Source organism: Fukomys damarensis, unplaced genomic scaffold (genome assembly GCF_012274545.1).
Source record: "Fukomys damarensis isolate Sample0158 unplaced genomic scaffold, DMR_v1.0_HiC HiC_scaffold_37, whole genome shotgun sequence".
Lineage (NCBI taxonomy): Eukaryota > Metazoa > Chordata > Mammalia > Rodentia > Bathyergidae > Fukomys > Fukomys damarensis.
In genome coordinates, this window is record NW_022900949.1 from 54333308 (window position 1) to 54352957 (window position 19650).

General features: G+C 34.7%; 1 protein-coding gene, 2 non-coding genes and 1 pseudogene across 3 annotated transcripts in view; 2 read left to right on the forward strand and 2 right to left on the reverse strand.

Annotated features, from left to right (window-relative positions):
* The window catches only part of Rasa2 (RAS p21 protein activator 2), a 203036-nt gene that overhangs the window by 170756 nt on the left and 12630 nt on the right, over window positions 1-19650 (forward strand). The window contains exons 15-19 of the mRNA XM_019205121.2: window positions 2593-2699; window positions 4898-4981; window positions 5701-5778; window positions 9738-9811; window positions 10345-10451. Of these exons, the coding sequence (XP_019060666.1) occupies window positions 2593-2699; window positions 4898-4981; window positions 5701-5778; window positions 9738-9811; window positions 10345-10451 (450 nt within the window). The remainder of the gene's footprint in view (window positions 1-2592; window positions 2700-4897; window positions 4982-5700; window positions 5779-9737; window positions 9812-10344; window positions 10452-19650) is intronic.
* Window positions 5164-5269, forward strand: LOC117284536 (annotated as a pseudogene).
* LOC117284531 lies at window positions 17236-17319 on the reverse strand. The gene has a single exon (XR_004515643.1).
* Window positions 17408-17563, reverse strand: LOC117284535. The gene has a single exon (XR_004515647.1).

Genomic DNA, 19650 nt, shown 5'->3' on the forward strand with positions numbered 1-19650 from the left:
ATCTGGTTTATTTTTCTTGTAATCTCAAAATGTGTAGTCCATTTTATATCAATATGATAACTTTACACACAAAGAAAATCAAAATCAACATTCGTTTTAACAAACACAAAAATTTAGAACTATAATATTATTTAAACATTTATATGCTTATGAGATTTTTAAATGTAGTAAACACAAAGAACTTTGTTATTTGTACTGTCCTTTCATATTGCATATATTCAAATAGTGATAATCTTTACAATTAACTAGATTGTAATCATACAATTGACTAGATTTGACACATTGAGAATGCTAAAACTTTGGTGGTCAGATGCTTTTACAGAAATGGTTTTTGAATTAGAAATATCTCAGTGAGCTGGGGGTTTAGCTCAGTGGTGCCGCCACCTGCCTCGCAAGCACAAGGATCCGAGTTCGATTTCTGGTACCAAAAACAAAACAAAAAGATCATAAGGGCTGGGGATTTAGCTCAGTGGTGCCACCACCTGCCTCACAAGTGCAAGGTCCTGAATTCCATTCCCAGTACCCCAAAAAAGAAAATAGAAATATCTCAGTGACATTAGAATCAACTCAGTTGTTGTAGGCATACTGGTGCATGCTGAGCTACTCTAGAGGCTGAGGCAGGACAATTACAAGTTTGAGGCCAGCTTGGACAACTTAGCAAAACCTCTCAAAATAGCATTAAAAGGGGCAGGTGTAGGAGAAACATCTCAGTCACAGGGTACATAGAATTTTGGTATATATATATCAGTAACTAGCATGCTTTAATTTTGCAGAAGTAGCTATGTTAAGGTTTTACTTGGAAACATTTCATAAAATGGTAAGTTGCTATCTCTTCCTGTCAGTACTTGGAATTATTCTAATACATCTTATATATAAATGAACTTACTATAGTTGTCTTTCTAAATCTACTTATAATGGCATGGAAAGATAAGGCAGCTACTTAAATTGTCAGTCTATCACAACTATATGAAAATCTATTTCTGTAACTATTTGAAGAAACTTTGCTATTTTGAGTTGTTTTAAATGTATGCATTTATCTATTCCTCTGTTTTAATTTACCCAATACTAAAGTGGAGTGGTTGTCTAATTTGTAGATAAATTCACATATAGTTATCTTGGCTAATCATAATAAAGGCAAACATTTAACTTCTAATATGTATACTAAATCAAGTCTTCATAAGAGAAAGAGTAGAAACAATATATGGAAATAAGACATGCTGGTTAAATTATATTTTTAAGTAGTAGATTGTGATAACTACATTGAGTACTTATTGAATGGGCACAATGCTAACCTACATCATCTACTTTCATCTTCTCAACATCTGCTTGAATTAATCATTGGTACCATTAGTTAGGTAACACTAAAGTCAAGAAGTTGAAAAACAGGCCGGGGATTTAGCTCAGCGGTTCGGTGGCCTGCCTTGCAAGCGCAAGGACCTGAGTTCAATCCCTAGTACCAAAAAAAAAAAAAGAAGTTGAAAAACTTTAACAAGGCCCATAATAGGCCACGAGCAAAGCAGACAAGCAGCATCTCAACCTGGGCCTGGCTTTCTCCAAAGCTCTACTACCCAGTGACCTTAGCTTCAAATTTGCTTTAACTGTGTAATTCTTATTTCTATAAATTATCCAAAACTTACTTTATAGTTTTTAAAATAAGTGTAATGGTATCTCAACTGTCTTTTGGTGGCTTAACTACCATTGTATCTTCATATCACAGTAAGTAGACTTCAGAATTGATAGATTTATTACTATAAAATATTTTCATTCTCTCATTTGTACTCAGTACCTTGGGAATATGGGGGTGGAGATAGCAGGTGAGAAACAAATACTAAAAACAACAAATTAATTTTTTTATTTATTGAGTGATTAATAAGTGTTAAAACTCAATCTAAGCTCAGAGATTCTCCCCTCACCACTTGCTTCTCTACCATCTGATCGTTAGGTTAAGTGTTGACTCCAGTCTGAAAGAAATGCTGGTAGGTGAGTGACCAGTGCTGCAAGCAGTCCAGTTCATCTGCATTTTTACATGAATTTTTAGCTTTTTGAAAGTAAAAATGTCTCCCAGCTAGGCATGGTGGCACGTGCCTATAATCCCAGGACTTGGGAAGCTGAGGCAGGAGGATTATTGCAAGTTCAAGGCCAGCCTGGACTACATAGAGAAACCCTGTCTCAAAACAAACAAAAAAGATGTCTTCTCTAATTGTTTTTATTGCATAGCCTTTGATAGCATCAAGATTTTTAGAGGGATTCAGTTTTACCCCTAGGTAGTGCTATACACTACTTTTATTTTTATTGGAATTTCAAGTGTCTGTTCTTGTAGATGAGGAAAGAGGTATTTTTCAAATTAAAATATTTCTAAAAACCTAACAACTTTGCCTTTCATTTTCTTTATTCCTTTCAGATTTTTTTCATCATAGTATTTTCATTTAATTTAGTCATAACCATTATCATTTCATCAACTCAATACTTACAAGACAAATAATATTGCTCTCTTGCTTAGTTCACATTTCTTTTGGTATTTTTTACTTTATCATCTTTGTTTTCCAATTCAGTGTTTTTGTGCATGACATTTCACCATTTTTTTTCCTGCAGATGACCCTCATGTTCAGTATTCTGCAGTGAGCAGCTTTGTATTCCTTCGTTTCTTTGCTGTAGCCGTAGTATCACCTCATACTTTTCATTTGCGACCTCATCACCCAGTAAGTGTTTGTTCTTCTCAAAGCTTTATTCCATTTTATTTATTTTTAGTAAAATGAAGAAAAGATAAACCAATTTCACTTGGCTATTTTCTGATAACTGATATATAAATTTACTTAGCATTTTTCTTGGCCATTTTAGTTCTTTAGATAAGACTGAAAATTCTATTGTTGAGGTATTTCACAAGAGTGATAAAATGTTGATAATTGTTGAAGTTTGGTGATGACCACAAATGGGATTCATTATATTCTTCCCTCTGCTGTTGTATAGGTTTGTAAATTTCCCTAATAAAACTTGTATGCTACACACACACACCCACACCCCCCCACACACACACTCACCATTAGGTTTAGTTTTGGTTATGGTGGTGATGGTTGGGGTGGTTATTACCAGATTGGCTTTCCTGATTTATTGAAATAGTTTAACCTTGCAGATACTCTGCAGTGTCACAGAAATTTGAAGAAGCTCATTTCTGAAAATTATAGGAACATGTATTAAATATAATTTGCTTCATATTTCTATATTTTTTTACTTTTTCATTCACCTAAGGTGATATTTTTTAAATTTTAAAATCATGTAATCTTTTTGTTCTGAAGTGGTATTCATTTATCTAAATCTCCACAGATTTACATGTTTATTTCTTAATATTTTAAAATTCTTTGTTATTTTTGCTATGTTTCCTTATACTGTGTATTTTTACTCATTCTTTAACCTTGTATGTTCCAAGTATTTTATAACCTTAACTACTTTTAGTACTGACTTGTATAACAAATAATAACAAGCAACATTTATTTAGTGCTCACTTTGTGCTAGGCTTTCTTTAAGCACTTTATCCTCGTAGTAACCCTAAAAAGTTTTTATATTTTACACTTAGAAGTTCTTTAAGTTTTGAGAAACTAATTTAAATAGAGCAAAAGAGAAGAAAATCAATTTGCAGAATACTAAAGAAAAAGTAGGTAAATACAGTTTATCCTAGGAAATATATCAGAGCTTTTCCTGCTGCTAAAAACTTATAAATTCGAGCACATACATGTGCATGCATATACATACATGAATGAGTGGATAATTTTTGTTTTAAAAAGATATTCATGGGCCAGGAATTTAGCTCAAAGGTTCCACTGCCTGCCTCGCAAGAGCAAGGTACCAAGTTTGATCCCCGGTACCAAAAAAAAACATTCATGGTTTTTTTATTAACATTCACATGGTAAGCTGGGTATGGTGGCACACGCCGGTAATCCCAGCACTTGGGAGGCTGAGGATCGCTGTGAGTTTGAGACCAGCCTGGGCTACGTACTGAGTTCTGGGTCAGTTTCAACTACATAGTGAGACCCTGTCTCAAAAAACAAACAAACAAAAAAATTGACATGGTAGAGCACTCTTGAGACATTTCATGTTAACAAGAAAGGAAAAAAAAAAAAGATTGTACCATCTTTTTTCATTATATTCCCTCATGGTCTTCTTGATACCTGCTTTTAAGACCCAGCCAGGGCTGACTTCTTCAATATCTTATTTTGGTTATATGCCTCTGTTTTGTCACCAGTTTGGTGAGGTTCACTTGAGATATGGGTAGTCTTAGTCCCCCAACTGCTACTCACTTTTGCAGCAGTCCTTAGCCCCCTAGCCAGCCAGCCATCCAGCCCTTGTGGCAGTCCATATTTATAGCAAAATGCACAGTAGTGGCTGTGTGTCAGTATTGACCTATAAGTTACTTACACGGAGACTGCACGATACACCTATGCTGGAATTCTGCTGACTTGGACTTAATGTCTGCCAGAACCGTGTCCCCCCTCGTCTCGCCAGTTTGAACCATAGTGTAGCCATCTTCGGCTTCATTTTTCCCTTCAGCCTCTTATTTGTTCCTATAGCATCCTTTGTGTATGTCTCTGTCTCTGTATCTCATATGGAATTTTCAGTTATACATAACTTCTTTAATCTCTTAACTCCTTAATCAGAGGAGTTGTGCCCAGCCATAGCTAGATTTTGCCTACTATTTCTTTGTGTGGAGGGGTACTGGGAATCAAACTCAGGACCTTGCACTTGTCAGGCAGGCTTGGTTCCACTGAGCTACATCCCTGGCCACTACATTGGTGGTCTGAATGAACATTTTTAGTTACTATTGTAGAGCCATCTCTATTCTACTTTTTATAAACTTCTGTATCTTGAAAACTTAAGAATATTGGCCTTTTTTACACTTTTTTAGGATGCACAGACAATTAGGACATTAACTCTCATCTCAAAAACCATTCAAACTTTGGGAAGCTGGGGCAGCCTGTCCAAAAGCAAGGTAAGTCTTTGCATCTTTTTTTTTTCCTCGCTTTCTTTTTAATCTTCATTTTATTTTTGCAGTACGTAATGATTACATTCATCATGGGAAGCTGATACATGTACTTTTCACATTTCTAAATATTGTTATATATCCTATGATTACTTCTTTACTTATGTCCTTCCTTATTCAAAACAAACAATAGCACTTGTGGGCTAGACTTGCTTTCAGATGCATAAAGTAAAGTCTCTTTTACAATCCAGAACTTATTGTTCAGTGTGAGTTTTGATACATATAATAAAGAATATTATCACTAGGTGCAGTGGTACAAGCCTGTGATACTGTAACACCTGATACTGTGAGGCATAATGAGACTGCCTCAGAAAACAAAGCAAAAACAAAATTATGATAACCTAATAATACAGATTAAAGTGATGCAAGGTGTTAATTAAAGCTGCTGGGTTTGATCCCTACTGCCCTCCCATCTGTCTGTCTGTCTCTCTGTCTAGTTTTACTTATCTTAATAAACCTGAGAGTGAAAGGGAATCTAGTAAGAAGATATAGGAGCAATCTAGTTGTCTATGCCATAATCACCTAACAGCTTTGAAAGAAATCTTCAGTTCTTACCCTGTAACTCTCTAAAAATATATAATTAAATCCTTTTAGCCCTTAATGCTGTTTAAAAATAATTTCTCAGTACTCTACATAACATGTAAAATCTCTGGTTTTTTTTGTCTTAGTCAAGTTTCAAAGAGACATTCATGTATGAATTTTTTAAAATGTTTCAAGAAGAAGGATATATTACAGCAGTTAAAAAGGTATGTTTTATTTTCCTCTGAAAGTGTTACCATTTTTGTTGTACTGCATGGGCAATATAACATTTCATATTATAGAACTTAGTTTCCAGTTTTTTTTAAAAAAATGGCTCAACTGTCCATCAAAAGGGCTCTTTTTCTTCCTTTCTCTTCTCATACAAAGCTCAATTTTTCAGCTATAAAAATATCTATAAGCAAGTCTTAGCAATAGCTACTTTTGCCAATGCCTTAGTAACAAATTATAAATTTCTGGAGTTGAGGTTTCTCAACAGCAACAGAATCAACTTCCAAGGCCAGATAATTCTTGATTGTGAGGGGCTGGCCGTTATCTTGTAGTACGTTTAGCAACTTCCCTAAGTCAGATGTGAGTAGTATGTCATCAGTTTTGACAACCAGAAATGCCTCCAGTCATTGTCTCCTGGGAACAAAATTGCCTTTGGTTGAGAATTCTTGGCCTGGGGTAAGGGGCTTATAATGGTACCTGTTATATAGTATATAATAGCCAAAGTAAATATTGAATGTCAATGAATAATAATATTTATGGTAATAATCAGAAAAGTTAATAAAAATAAAATGTACAGAAAGCCACAGTATTGAGCTGGGTGGGATGGTACTTGCCTGTAATCCCAGCACTCAGGAGGCTGAGGCAGGAGGATTGCTGCAAGTTTAAGGCCAGCCTGGGCTGTGTAGTGAGTTCAGGGTCAGCCCGAGCTACATACTGAGACCGTGTCTCCCCCCCCCGCCAAAAAAAAAATCTAAAAGCCTACAGTATATAATATCTTAACATGAGACCTATAACATACAAAAATTATTGTACATTAAATCATCCATATAAAATTTAGTATTGTAAATCTGGAAAGCTTGTGAAATAAAGTTCTTTTGAAGTACATCTAAACTAGGCTTGAAGAAAGTAATATATCTTGTATCACAATCCTAATTCTATAAATCCAAAGTAGCAAAGCCAAATTTGAAAGACTATATTCAGTTCCTGTAGCATGATTAGCAGTTGATGGCCAAAAATATATTTAAAGTATTCATTTGGACTTTTTTTTTTTTCTTGGTACCAAGGATCGAACTCGGGTCCTTGTGCTTGCGAGGCAGGCAGCAGAACCACTGAGCTAAATCCCCGGCGCTCATTTGAACTTTTAAAATATATACTTTTAATATTTACAAAGGGATTTCATAAATGAAAATTACTGAAAGAGTAAAATCTTCTGGATTTCATTTCTCATGTAGAATAGTGTAAGTTCAACCAAAAAAATTTTTAAAAACAATCATTGAAATCTTGTGGAAAAAGTTGTTCAAGAGAATAGGCAAAGAAAAATATCTGCCCTTTGTTTTTAGGACATTATTGAAACATTTATGGGATAGTATAGGCAGACTTTTGTTGGCACGATTATGATGTGCTGTCTTTTGGGTATATTTTTCTGTTTTATGACCCAGGCTATGATAGCATCTGATCCCCCCCCGAATGTGGAGTTAATAATATGAGTAGAGAAAAGATTTCAGGGTGCCAGGAGTTCAGTCTTACTGATCTGCCCTAAGTCATCCACTAAAATTCTTTTTTTTTTGGTACCAGGGATCGAACTCTGGTCCTTGTGCTTTTGAGGCAGGTAGCAGCACCACTGAGCTAAATCCCCAGCCCATCAATTAATCTTCTAATGTATTCTCACCCATAGTATGTCTTTCTGTCTTAGATTTGGTTCTAGACTCCTAGTCTGACATAGGGTATTTCACCCTAATATCCCAATTTTCTTGATTGTTTATTCATGGTCTGGATATGTGCATTGCTAGAAATTGCAAACACCAATGTGAAACCCAGGTTCTCATTTCATATTGGCACTCTCACTGTTGACATTGACTATTGTCAGAAATAAAATAGATTTTAACTCTGAATCACAGTAAAACCTTAGTTTGTAAGCATAATTTGTTCTGGAAACATGCTTATAATCCAAAGCATTTGTATATCAAAGCAAATTTCCCCATAAGAAATAATAGAAATTCAGATGATTTGTTCTACAACACAAAAATATTCATATAAAAGTGATTATAATACTGTAATATAGTACAAAATAATAAAGAAAATACAAAATGTAAAGACAAATTAAATTGCACTTTTGAAAACTTGTGACTGGTGTGAGAGAGGAGAAAGGAGAGCTATTGTGTAGGATGACTTTCACAATGAGATCAGTAGTATCTATTTGCTCAGTGAAATCTTTTCCTTTTCATACAACTTTAATAAGGAATCTATCCAATGACAGTTGCTTTTGCCTCCCTTTTGAGGGTTTTGTGGAAACTTGACCAATATTTTATTGTCATTTAACAGAATCATCGCTCTCACTGCTACCGCCACAAGTAGTAAATCCAAAGTAGCAAAGCCAGATTTTAAAGACAGCATTCAGTTTCTGTAGCATGATTAGTTAATGGCCAAAAATATATTTTAACTATTCATTTGGACTTTTAAAAAATACACTTTTAATGTTTATAAAATTTTGTACTGTTTCCCGTATTTTACACATCTCCCTAATCTCATTTGAATTGTGGGATTCCTCTTCCTTTTTCCCATCCTCCTCTATACGTCTCTTCATAACCTCTTGCCATTGGGATACAACCACCCACAATCCTGCAGTGAGGGGATGGGGTGACCATTGGCTTAGGTGTAATCATGTGATGTTTGGCATCATGTACTACTTACATTGCAAGACATCATTCATTTATCAAGTTAAAATTTATTAGAAATATTTGCTCATCTTGCAGAACACTCTTAAAGAACAGATTACTTATAATTCAATGTTTTATTGTATTATTCTACATAGAGTTTAGGAAGGTAATCTGGAGAATTCTTTATATAGGTTGACTGTATAATTTGGTGTCAATATCAGGATACTTTTAAGAATGGAAAGTATTGTTAATGATTATTCTGGGAAAATAAGTATTGGCCTGAACAAACTGGTTACCTATAGTCACTTTCCTAACTTATTGTTAAATAAATCAATGATTTCAAGTAAACACTAAGAAATGAAATATGTAAATAGCTATTATACTCCATTATTTAACAGCTCATTTGTGAGAACTGGAAAATGTGACAGGGCATTTCTTTAGTTCCCTTGGATTCTTGGCACCTGCATCATCACATACAATACAAAAAGAACTCTGTTTTTGCTTTTTTCATTTACCAAGCTTCCCACAAATCATTCATGTTAGTGTATGTAAACACAATGTGCGAATACTCACACTAAGTGGAATAAATATAGACCATAAATAGCTTAATGCCAATTTAATTTAATTGACACCTTCAAATGAAGTTACTGTAGATCAAAGACCAAAAAAAATCTGTGTTCAGAACGCTGTAGATATCAGGATTGAAGTTAAGGATCATAGGTTGAATTATTTCTATAGGAAATTTATTCAGGATTTTAAGTACAGAATTTAAGAATTTCTCAGAGTACTTGGCATTTGTAAATTAGAAACTGCCTATATAGCTGTGTTTTGTTTTCTGAATTACTACAGGATGAACATTTCTAATCCAAAATGCTCAAAAATATGAAATGCTCCAGAATCTGAAATTTTTTTAATGTTGACATGATGCCTCTAGAAAATTCCACAGATGACCTGATATAGTAGGTCACAGTCAAAAGTGCAGGTGCACTGAAAGTACTGTATAAGATTACCTTCAGGGTATAGCATAGTGCATCCTTATATGAAACCTAAACAAATTTCATGTTTCGACATGGTCCCATTCCCAAGATAATCTTACTATATATAAGCAAATATTCCAGTATCCCCCAAAAGAATTTGAAATAAAAAATACACGCATTTTGGATAAAAGATACTCAACCTGTGATACGCATGCTCTTTAATAAGTAAGAAATTCCAATATAGTCAGTGATATGTAAGTTAAATTGAGTTTTTTATGATGTTCCTCATTGCACAGTTTAATATTTGCCCATTTTCCTATTTAGTTCTTGGATGAGATTTCATCTACTGAAACTAAAGTATCCAGTGGAACAAGTGAACCTGTGCACCTGAAAGAAGGGTAATTTAATGAAATTAGACATGAAAATGGTATTTTAGTGTAGGCATTAGTTCAGTATAGAGAGCATAGATCTGAGAGTAAGGAAATCTGAGTTTTTGTTCTGTGCTAAAACTAAAACTGCCTAAATCACATCAGTCAAGTAAGTCATCTCACTACCTTATAAACTGTCAGATGGGCATAATCCTTGTCCATGCAATCTCAGAGTTTTACAGTTGTGATGAAGTAAGTATAAGGATACTTTCTAAAAGTTAACCACGCTATTCAGTTTTAGAGGGCTTATTATTGAAAAATAAAGGGGGAAATCACTTATATGGCTCTTTTTTATCCTATGTAACAGTTTATGAATTGAAAACTTTATTGCCTTGGGATAGCCAAAATAAATACAAGAGTCACAGATAGCACAAACATTTTCATAAATTCAATATAGTCTTATATAATTTTGTATGTCATTTAAAATTAAAAGACAATTCTTTGTTTTGAATGAACTGTTATTAATCTTTGTGGCTAAATGTTTACCTTCATTGTTTTGGCAGTGAGATGTTTAAAAGAGCTCAGGGAAGAACTCGAATTGGAAAAAAGAATTTCAAGAAACGGTGGTTCTGCTTAACAAGCAGAGAGCTTACTTACCACAAACAGCCAGGTAGTTGTGCTTATGCTTTACTGAGGGTTTTTTTTCCTGGGTTCTCAGTGAAGATTTCTGTTTTGCTTCTTAATGTGACTCTACTGAATTATTTCACAGTATTAATAGTTTATAGTTTCACAGTGATACACACATATTTAGAATGAAATAGGTACTTAACAGGTGACACCGTGTAAATTATCTTTTCCTCACACATTGAATTTCTTTTATTTCAAAAATGACATTAATTTTGCTTCCTCAGAATCTCTGGTAAATCCCCCACTGTAGTTAGTATAATGAGCAGTTTCCAAGCCCCGTCAGAGTTGGAAATTCTTTAATTCTCAGAGCCAATTTAAGATTCATTATAAATAAGTGAAAACATTTGTGTGCTTTATTAGACAGTTCCAGCTAAAATTTACCACAGTCATAGCATAGATTATGATCACTATATAATTGTCAGATTCATTTTAGGCTATTGTCTTAAGCTAACCCCAAAATGGAAGATTTGATAGTTTGTTTTTGGAAATGACTCTCATGTCATAAATGGGCTGCCTGAGTAAGATAGCCAGGTATCTGATTTGAGAGGTGAAGAAAGGCAAAGTTTGTCTTTCAGTTGACTAAAATAGTGCATAAAATCTTGTTGAAAGTTTGTTCCTTTGGGATAAAGCATTATCTACAGAAGGCCCTTAGCTTCTTATATTTTAGCAGGAAGAATTTAGTATCACAGATAATAGAATCCCATTTATCCACGTGATCAGGATCCAGAGATGTTCATTTAACCAAAAAATTAGTTAAAACAAGAATGAAAATGTAAACAAAAGATGCATATAAACCCTAAATACTTGTACATCAGTTTTCAGGGTAATTTCTCCAAAGTGAATCTAGAATTTAGATACTTGAAGAGTAATCCAAGTACAGCATCCCTTTAGATCTTTAGAATGGCCACTCTGATCTTTTATAGTTGTCTTGTCCCTACATGAATCTACTTCATATGGATATGGATCTTCCTTTTTTATTTTATGAAAAAAATAAAATTTCATAATCAAATAATAAAATAACAATAGTTAATACACTGTGTATTATTATCTTCAAAATAGTTACTTAGAGTACAGGACATAAACTAGAAAGATTCTTTAAAAAAAAAAGAGGCAGGGACTGGGGATTTAGTTCAGTGGCACCATGCATGCCTCGGAAGCACAGGGTCCTGAGTTCAGTCCCTGGTACAAATTTGAAAAAGAGAGTGACAGTAACACAAATCTTTATTTTCAGTGACCTAAGATAAACTAGCAATATAAATGAACCAATTAGCATATATATTGAAATATTTTTAAACAATGGAATTTATAATTTGGGGAAGTATTTTAACTTCTCCCTACTTCCTTTTATTTTATTTTATTTATTTTTTTTGATACCAGGGATCGAACTTGGGACCTTAAGCTTATGAGGCAGACAGCAACACCACTGAGTTAAATCCCCAGCCCTCTTACTTCCTACTTATCTCTTCTGTTTTGTGCTTGCTCTCTTTCTCTCCTCTCCCATAATAAAGTAAACATCAGATATAAGGTCCTTTCAGGACAATAGTTTAAAGTAGAGTGCTATTCTCAAATTGTAGAATGGTAAGAAAGAAATAATTCCTTTTTTTTTTTTTTTTAAGAGATGAGGTTCTCACTGTGTTGCCCCAGCACATAAGCTCCAGGGATCCTCCTGTCCCAACTTCCCAGGTAGCAGTGTCTACAGGTGTTGCACTACTGCATTGACTAAGAAAGATGATTGATTTCATACTTCTTTAGAAACAGCTTAGCCAGCATATGTCCAATAAGAAACAAAACACAGTGTATTTCTAAGTATCCAAATGATTTGTTATAGTATATCAACATTAGATAACTAAAGATCAGCAGGCTGTGTTTTCCCTTTCAGACATTTTAAAGCAGTGTATTTGAATGTATTAGAAACTATAGTTTATATTGAATTCTACACAAATGTTCTTACCTATGGATAGCCATAGGTGCTTATTATGTACATATAATTATGTGTACATATAAATAAAATTTTAGATAAAAAGTCATTCTGTATGAATATTTTTTTTTTCAAATTGAAAAATTTTTAAATCTAAAATGGTATTCTAAAGTTTTTTTGGGGGGTTATAATCTCTATTAAGAATTAGATGATATCTATAGGCCCTCTTTCCTAGAAAACTACATATACAAAAAATTTTCTGTGTAATTTCAAGGAGTCCATAGTCCCTAAATCCATCCACTTCTCAAGTTTAAACCTCTATGTAGTGATTTAAAGAGGATAAAATTCTATAGAATTAGGCTACATAAGTATAAAACACATGGAAGCTGCATTGTTTTCATGTTGAAGGAATTGAACCTATGAGATTTTGAGGTTATTTAACCAAAGCCTGTAGTTTATGTCTTTCGTTTTAACTATTTTGATGGATTTTTCCAAAATATATTACATGCTTTCCTGTCTTCTGAAAAAGAATTCTTTGAATGTAACATAACATTTTTCTAGTTGATTTGGAGCTGTCATTGATAGTATCATTATATAATACTGTGATTTAGTGATGTTTTCAGGATTGCTTAAGGGTGTATGCAACTGCTTATTCCAGCTAAATGCTTTACTCCCCAGCTAAATGCCTTGGACTGCTGTGTGTTTTGTGTTCCTGCTTTATGTTGTTTTTCTGTATCCTTTATGGTGAGGCTATGACCTTAAATTTCTTGTGCTGTCAACAAACCATTATGTAGCATCTTACTCCTGTCTCAATTATCAACCTTTTTTTTTTACTGCTAATGTGCAGTAAATGAGGGTGCAGATACTGGTTGTTAACATTTTGCATACTGTTAAAAGAGTGAAGCTATCAGGACTTCACCCTATGAATAAAGTGTGTAAGCTTTGTCTTCCTGGTTGTTCAGCAGATGTTTTATTTCCCCTTTTCTTGCTGTTTTCTATATAGCCAACATTGTCTCTTGAGTAATTTTTTGCTACATTTGCTAAATGATCTTGGTGGTGTCTAAAAGAATGCCTCCCAGGGCTGGGGATTTAGCTCAGTGGTTTGGCCCCAATGCAAGGACCAAAGTTACATCCCTGGTTTAAAAAAAAGAATGCTTCCCAAATTTTCTGTAACAGAACTCTAAAACATTTAGTCTTTCATTCACTCCTCTTGCTACTCAGTAGTATTATAAATCAAGTGTTTCTGCCTCTTCAGATCAAATAACGTGGTCTCTTCCCAATTTACTGGCAAAGGAATTAATAGAATTTTTTCAATTTTAGGAATTTTTCCCCAGATTGTTAAAATTTTTAATATCCACTTAGGTAATTGTTGTCAAGCAGTGTTAAGCAATTAATCTTCAAAACAGTTAAATTGGTGTGTGGCAAATGAGTGTCACTCAGTCAACTATCAGACATGATTACCTTAATACCTTTTTATAGATCTCTGTGATGATTATAATTTTATATTTTCTGTAGTATCATCATCTTCGACAAGGAAAAGTTCTTATTAATGTGCCAACCTCTCTTTGTCTCAGCCAACCTCATCTTTTGCATTCTCCATTGTTACTTCACCAAACTAGCTCTTGTCGTTCCTTTAACTTGCTTTTTTACTGTCATGCTTCTTCATATGTTCTGTGTAGACCTCTCTTTCCTTCTTCATTTGTGTAATCTGATGTCCAAGATTTAGATAAGTGTCAACGAAGATGTTTTAAACTTCCGGCTACCTCAGTTTTTTAAGCCACCTAGTGGTAACATCTGGCACACTGTATGGCCATTACTTTCATCTATTACTTCCTCGTGTTAAAGATCCACAGTTATAAGAACCATATTATTACTGGTGGCATAAAGATACAGTATTTAGTAAATATTCTTTAAAGAACACCATGTCTTCCAGCTCTGCTATCATCCAAATTACTTTTAAGAACTACTTTTCTATGTCTCTGAAATTTTCATCAAGCATAGTAGTAACAAATTCATCTTTGAAATTATATTCTGTAAAATTTGATTAGCTATTATCTGCTTTGAGGAGACCTGTTATACATAGATATATGCACACAACTTTCATGTGATATCAAATGTCCTCACTCATATAGCCTATAGACACTATAAATAAATTTCCATAAACATAAATGTTCAGTACGTTTAAGTTGACTTCCATCTTACTTTCTCATTGCTGAGACAAAATACCCACCATCCACAAGTTAAAGGAGAAAAGTTTTATTTTAGTTCAAAGTTTGTAGAAGTTTCAGTCCACGGTGGTTTGACAGAGCAGTGTGGCAGGGGAGAATAGTCCATAGCATGGCAGCAGGAGGCAGTGATTCTTCCTCCTTTCCCTTTTTATTTTATCCAAGCTGCAAGCCTTTTGGTTGCTTCTACCCATATGCATTGTGGGTCTTCTTTCTTCACTAAGTTTCTCGTGTACAACCAGAACTATGCTAAACCAATCAATAGACTAGTGCAATATCACACGCATGATCCAGTCATCTCCCAAAAGCCCCACCTATGAGTGCATGAGGTTTTGGGGAGACATCTAGATATAAGCCATAACAACTTGGTTTTTACCTGCCCATGCATTCAGACATAGGACTATGCTGGGTGTTTTTCTCTGACACCTGAAGAAAAAGTACATCATTGATCATACATTTTCTTTTCTCTTTTTTTTTTTGAATCAGGGTCTCCTTATGTAATTGAGACTGACCTGGAACTCACTAGGTAGCCCAGGCTGGTCTCAAACTGACAGAGATCCTCCTGCCTGAGCCTCCCGAGTGCTGGGATTACAGGTGTGTGCCACCACACCTGGCTTGATCATATATTTTCAGTTCAGTGTATATTTCGTTGAGGACCTTCCCTGTGCCACACACTGTTCATGGTGCAGGAGAAAACAGTAGTGAACGAAGTGTATACCTTAATGGAGCTTATAGTTTAGTAGTGATAGACACTAAGTTAAAGGAAGGGAGAGAGAAGAGTGGGGTGAGTAATCCACAGGAGTGAAGGTAATGATTTGGACCAGTTGGTAGCAGTGGAAGTTGTAAAAATCACATTCTGGATCTATTTTAAAGGTAGTGCTCAGAGGATTTGCAGAGGATTAGATACTAAGAGTGAGACAGAAAAATCAAAGATTGGGCATGAGCAACTGGAAGGATAAATTTCCCATTTTAAAAATAGATACATCCTGAATTCTGATGGAGTTTGTACTAGACCAACTGTCTCATAGATAATAATTGTAAACTTCAGCCACAATATATAAAAACAACTTGCTGAGTAATTCCATTCTTGAAAGAAAAGAATCATGCTAAGATTTCTATTGACCTGGCTTACCCCCAGTCCCCAAGAGGACTTACAGCTTGTGCAGTGTGGTATGGCCAAATTCAAGCAGAAATCTGGGGTTTTATTGGATTGAGGTATCAGAGGATGAAAGTCAGAGCTATCAGAAAGGCTGGAAATTGAGAAGACAAGAGGAATAGCTCTTATTCACAGTGGTATGCATATGAACTCCTTTGAAATCCAAGGGGAAACTCCAAAGAGGCTAATGAAAAGCAATAACTGAAAGCTTTAAAAAGATGAGCAGGGATTTCAGCTTCTGCCCTCCTCAGGGGAGAGAGAGTTTGATTACCAAGAGAGGCTTGTTAAACATTCCACAATTTTAAAATATATATTTTTGTTAGTGCCTGTTAACTTTATAAAATGCTGGGTTTCAATGTACTATTTTCATACACTCCTATAATCTAATCATATTACCATTACCTTACACTGCATCCCCTACCCCTTGAATAAGGGGTTCCTCTTGTCCAATAATGATCTCCCTTCTACTTTAACATCCTCTTCTTTAGATTCCAAATGTTAAGGAAAATATGCAGTACTTGTATTTCTGAGTCTGGCTTATTTTGCTTAGATATTTTGGCTAGATAATACTCCACTATGTCACATTTTCTTTATTCATTTCTTTATGAGCACCTAAGATGGTTCCACATCTTGGCTATTGTGAATCCTGCTGCAATAAACAGATATGTAGATATCATTATAGTATGCTAATTCTTTGGGGCATATAGCAAGAAGTGTTATAGCTGGGTCATATGGTAGTTATATTTTTAATTTTTTTAATAACCTCCATACTGATTTTCATCATTTACATTCCCACCCAGTAGTGTAGAAGCATTCTTTTTTCCCTACATTCTCATCAGCATCTGTTGCTTTTTGTATTCTTGATGATAGCCAGTCCAACTAAGATGAAATCTGTATAGTTTTGATTTGCATTTCTCTAATGGCTAAAGATGTTGAACATTTGTTCAACTTATTAGTCAAATGACTTATTAGTCATTTGTACTTCTTTTAGAAGTATTTTGTCCATTTGATTGAGCTATTTGATTTTTTGGTGTTGTATATTCTAGAAATAAATCCTTTGTTGGAAGAATACCTGGCAAAGTTTTTTTGTTTTGTCTTGTTTTTGTCACATAGGCTGTCTCTTCACTCTGTTCATTGTTTCCCTTGCCGTGCCAAAACTTTTTAATTTGATGCAGTCCTATTTCTTTATTCTTGCTATTTCCTGTGTTGTTGGGGTCCTATTCAGGAAGTCTTTGCCTGTGCCTATGATTTCAAGTGTTTCCCCTATATTTTCTTGTAGAAGTTTCAGGTTTTAGGTCTTATATCTTGGTCTTTGATTCATGTTGAATTGATTTTTATGCAGGGTGAGAGATAGGGATCTGGTTTCTGTTCAGTCTTCTCTGTAAGGATATCAAGTTTCCCTCATTTGGTTTGGTTTGGTTTTGAGGTTTTTGGTTGGTTGATTGGTTTGTTGGTTGCTTGGTTTGCCCAGCCTCAGCCTGTTCTTAGGAACACACTCCATCAACTGCTTCCCAGAACTCAGAGTGCACAGTGCTCAAGACATCATTGACCAAGAGCTCATAGTTACACCAGGAGGAATGTCCCTAAATCTCCTCCTAAGCCTGGCCTCACCTGCTTGTCTTTCACCCCTGATTTCCTTGTACCATATCCTCTGACCCCACTTCTCCTGCCATGTTTTCATAATCGTCTCGGGCTCCTAGCAAGCAGCACCACCTGACCATATATGTGATCATGGGGCCTGATCATGTAAGAAAAATACTGTGGGCTCATCAGGGCTTGCACTTAGGACCTTGGAGCGCCCGTTCCTACTATAGTTTCTTTTCCCCCTTTCCTACCATCAGGGCCACTCCAGCTATCCAGAAACCCACATGGTCTCCCCTCTGTAGCACCATTTGTTAAAGAGACTGTCTTTTCTCCAGGGTATGTTTTTGGCTCCTTTGTCAAGAGTCAAATGGTTGTTGTGTGGCTTTGTTTCTGTGTCCTCTATTTTATGCAATAAAATTTATTTGTTCTGAGTATTGTACATACATACAATTCTCCATTGAATGTCCAATTCATTTAATGATCTAATCATAGGAATGGAACTTGGTCATTAAACAAGGAGCTTGTAGTTAAAATGTCAAATGTATAGAACAAGGAAGGAAAGAATACTGAAAACATCAGGAGAGAAACAGCAAGTTACTTACAGAATGAAATCCATCAGGTTGACTTAAGACTTCTCTGCAAAAACCAAAGGACAGAAGGGCACGGAATGATTTATTTCAAGCACTCAAAGAAAGTAACTGCCAACTTACATTACTCTATCAAGCAAAGGTATTCTGTAAAAATCAAAAAAGAAATAAAAATTTTCTAAGACAAGCATAAACTAAAAACTCATGACCACTAAGGCAGACAGCAGAAAATAAAAGAATCTTACAAACAGAAGAGAAAGGGGCCAGCGATTTAGCTCAGTGATACCACTGCCTGCCTTACAAGCATAAGGTCCTGAGTTGGATCCCTGGTACAAAAAAAAACAGGAAGACAAGATAAGCTATTGAGAATTATGTGAGAATCAAACATTAGAAAAACAACAAAATGATATTTCTACAATAATTTTGAATGTAAATAATCTTAATTTTCCAATCAAAAGACACTGACTGGCAGACTGGATAAAAATCCAAGACCTAATTCTGCTGCCTGTCAGAAACACATCTCACTATGAAGACATAAACAGTTTGAAAGGATCAAACCAACATTCTGTGCAAATGGAATCTAAAAGTAAGTAGTAGGTATACTAGTATTTGACAAAGCAGATTTCAAGACAAAATTAGAAGAGATGAAGGCTCTACACATTGGTTAAGGGGACAATCCACCAATAACAATTGTAAATATATATGTACTAAATATCGGTGTGACAAATCTTATTTTTAAAAAAACTACTTGACAGAAAGGGACAATAAGTTTCAATACATTAATAGTGAGAGGCTTCAATAATTTATTCTCACCAGTAGATCATCTAGATTTTAAAAAATCAAACAAATATCAGAGTTAAAGTACACTATAGATTAAGCAGGCTTAACACATATCTACTGAACATCCCATCCAGCCACTACATAATACACATTCTTTTCAGTAGCTCATTGTTTTCCAAAACAGATCATATTTTAGGCCCTAAAACAAGTCTTAACAAATACAAGAAGACTGATACAATTTCTTGTATTTTATCAGATTATAATGGGATTAAACTACAAATAAACAACAAGAGAAATTAAGAAACCTAGAGATGGAACATTTCACTTTTGAATTGCCAATGAGTCACTGAAAAAAATCAGGAATGAGATAAAAAATTTCCTAGAATCAAATAAAAAAGCAAATAGCATACCAGAATCTCTGGGATACAGCAAAAACTTTTAAGAATTTACATCTCTGAGTGCCTACATTCAGGGAACTCAAATAAATAATCTAATGATGCGTCTCAAGGTCATGGAAAAATAAGAACAAAACAAAACCAACATAAGAGGAGAAATAATAAACATCAAAGCTGAAATGAATGAAACAGACTAAAATAACACACAGAATCAATGAAGCAGAGTTGGTTCTTAGAGAAGGTAAATAAGACTGATAAACTCTTAAATAAATGGTCAAAGTAAACTCCAACTTGATGATTTTGCTTTTATTTGCGTAACTTATATGTAATATTGTATAACAAACCACAGTACAGTACTGTACAATATAATCAGCAACATTGCAGTACTGTCTTAACAAGATGTGCTATACAAAAAAAGACATTGAGGCTCTATAATTACAATGTATAGGGCCAGGGATTTAGCTCAGTGGCGCTATGCCTGCCTCACAAGCTCAAGGTCCTGAGCTTGGTCACTGGTATCAAAAAAAAAAAAAAAAA